We start from the raw sequence: 1,355 nt of genomic DNA, 5'->3' as shown, positions 1-1,355 counted from the left end.
TACGTATTTCAAACATGGCATCTCTCTTGATTTGTTTTCTAATGAGTTAACGGAAAAAGTTCCCTCAATTAATAGGCAACTTCACACCCTCAAGTTTCACACATCGTCATATCTATCCATCTTATCTAATGGCTTCCATTACTAAAGAATTAACCTTTAAGTCCGTTCCTTTCATCAGAATCTTCGAAGATGGCACTGTGGAGCGCACTCCACTTCCATATCCTTCATATGTCCCGCCATCTCCTGATCAAGATCCAGAAACTGGTGTCTCCTCCAAAGACATCACCATCTCAGAAAACCCCAAAATCTCGGTTCGCGCTTTCCTCCCAAATCTCCCTCAAAATCATACCCAAAAGCTCCCCATCTTGGTTTATTTCCACGGTGGTGCCTTTTGCATGGAGTCTGCCTTCTCATTCCTTAACCAACGTTATCTCAACCTCTTGGTCTCAGAAGCCAAAGTTATAGCTGTCTCTGTTGAGTATAGACTTGCCCCAGAAAACCCACTTCCTACTGCTAATGAAGACTGCTGGGCCGCTCTTCAATGGGTTGCTTCTCACTCAAGCAACAAAGACTTGGACAGTAACAAAGAGCCATGGTTAGTCAGGTATGGAGATTTTGGTAGACTTTACATTGGTGGTGATAGTGCAGGTGGAAATATTACACATAACCTGGCTATGAAGGGAGGAGTTGAGAGCTTGTGTGGTGGTGTGAAAATTTTGGGGGCATTTTTGTCCTGTCCTTATTTTTGGGGTTCCAAGCCAATTGGGTCAGAGCCTAAAGGTGAAGAGTTTGAGAAATATCATCATTCTATAGCTTGGGACTTTGTTTATCCCTCAGCTCCTGGAGGGATTGATAATCCAATGGTGAATCCTGAGGGTGAGGGTGCACCGAGCCTTACTGGACTAGGGTGCTCTAAGGTGCTTGTGTGTGTTGCTGGAAAGGATGATTTGAGGGATCGAGGTGTTCAATATTATGATTTAGTGAAGGAAAGTGGGTGGAAAGGAGAATTGGAGCTGTTTGAAGTTGAAGGAGAGGACCATTTCTTTCATTTCTGGCTTATGATCGAGTCTAAGACTGAGACTGAGAATGTTAAGAAAGTGTTCAAACGCTTGGCTTCTTTTCTTGTCTAGCTAATAATTATTTATCATGCTAATAATTCCTCATGACTATCATTGCTTCATATAAATAATAAAAACTAGATATATAAATAAAGTACATTGCATTATGTCATCTTATTAGAAGCCAACATCCTTGTTGATCAAAGTAAAAAAGGTGACCTAATTTTGATGTACTCTCCTAATTTATATGAAATATTACTGAATCAAGTGACTCTCTTCGTCGACAAGTTACGGGTG

At 41.0% G+C, this 1,355-nt stretch overlaps 1 protein-coding gene across 1 annotated transcript; it reads left to right on the top strand.

Annotated features, from left to right (window-relative positions):
- LOC126597340 (2-hydroxyisoflavanone dehydratase-like) lies at positions 1 to 1,133 on the top strand. The gene has a single exon (XM_050264122.1). It carries the CDS (start codon positions 129 to 131, stop codon positions 1,128 to 1,130), a length of 1,002 nt encoding a protein of 333 aa, XP_050120079.1. The 5' UTR covers positions 1 to 128; the 3' UTR covers positions 1,131 to 1,133.
- Positions 1,134 to 1,355: the final 222 nt, after the last annotated feature.

Source organism: Malus sylvestris, chromosome 13 (assembly GCF_916048215.2).
Source record: "Malus sylvestris chromosome 13, drMalSylv7.2, whole genome shotgun sequence".
NCBI classification, from domain to species: domain Eukaryota; kingdom Viridiplantae; phylum Streptophyta; class Magnoliopsida; order Rosales; family Rosaceae; genus Malus; species Malus sylvestris.
Note: the sequence above shows the minus strand (reverse complement) of the source record. Positions and strands in the feature narration are given on the sequence as shown.

Coding starts and splice junctions, on each gene's coding strand:
- LOC126597340 (XM_050264122.1), top strand. CDS start 129: ATGGCTTCCATTACTAAAGAATTAACCTTTAAGTCCGTTCCTTTCATC.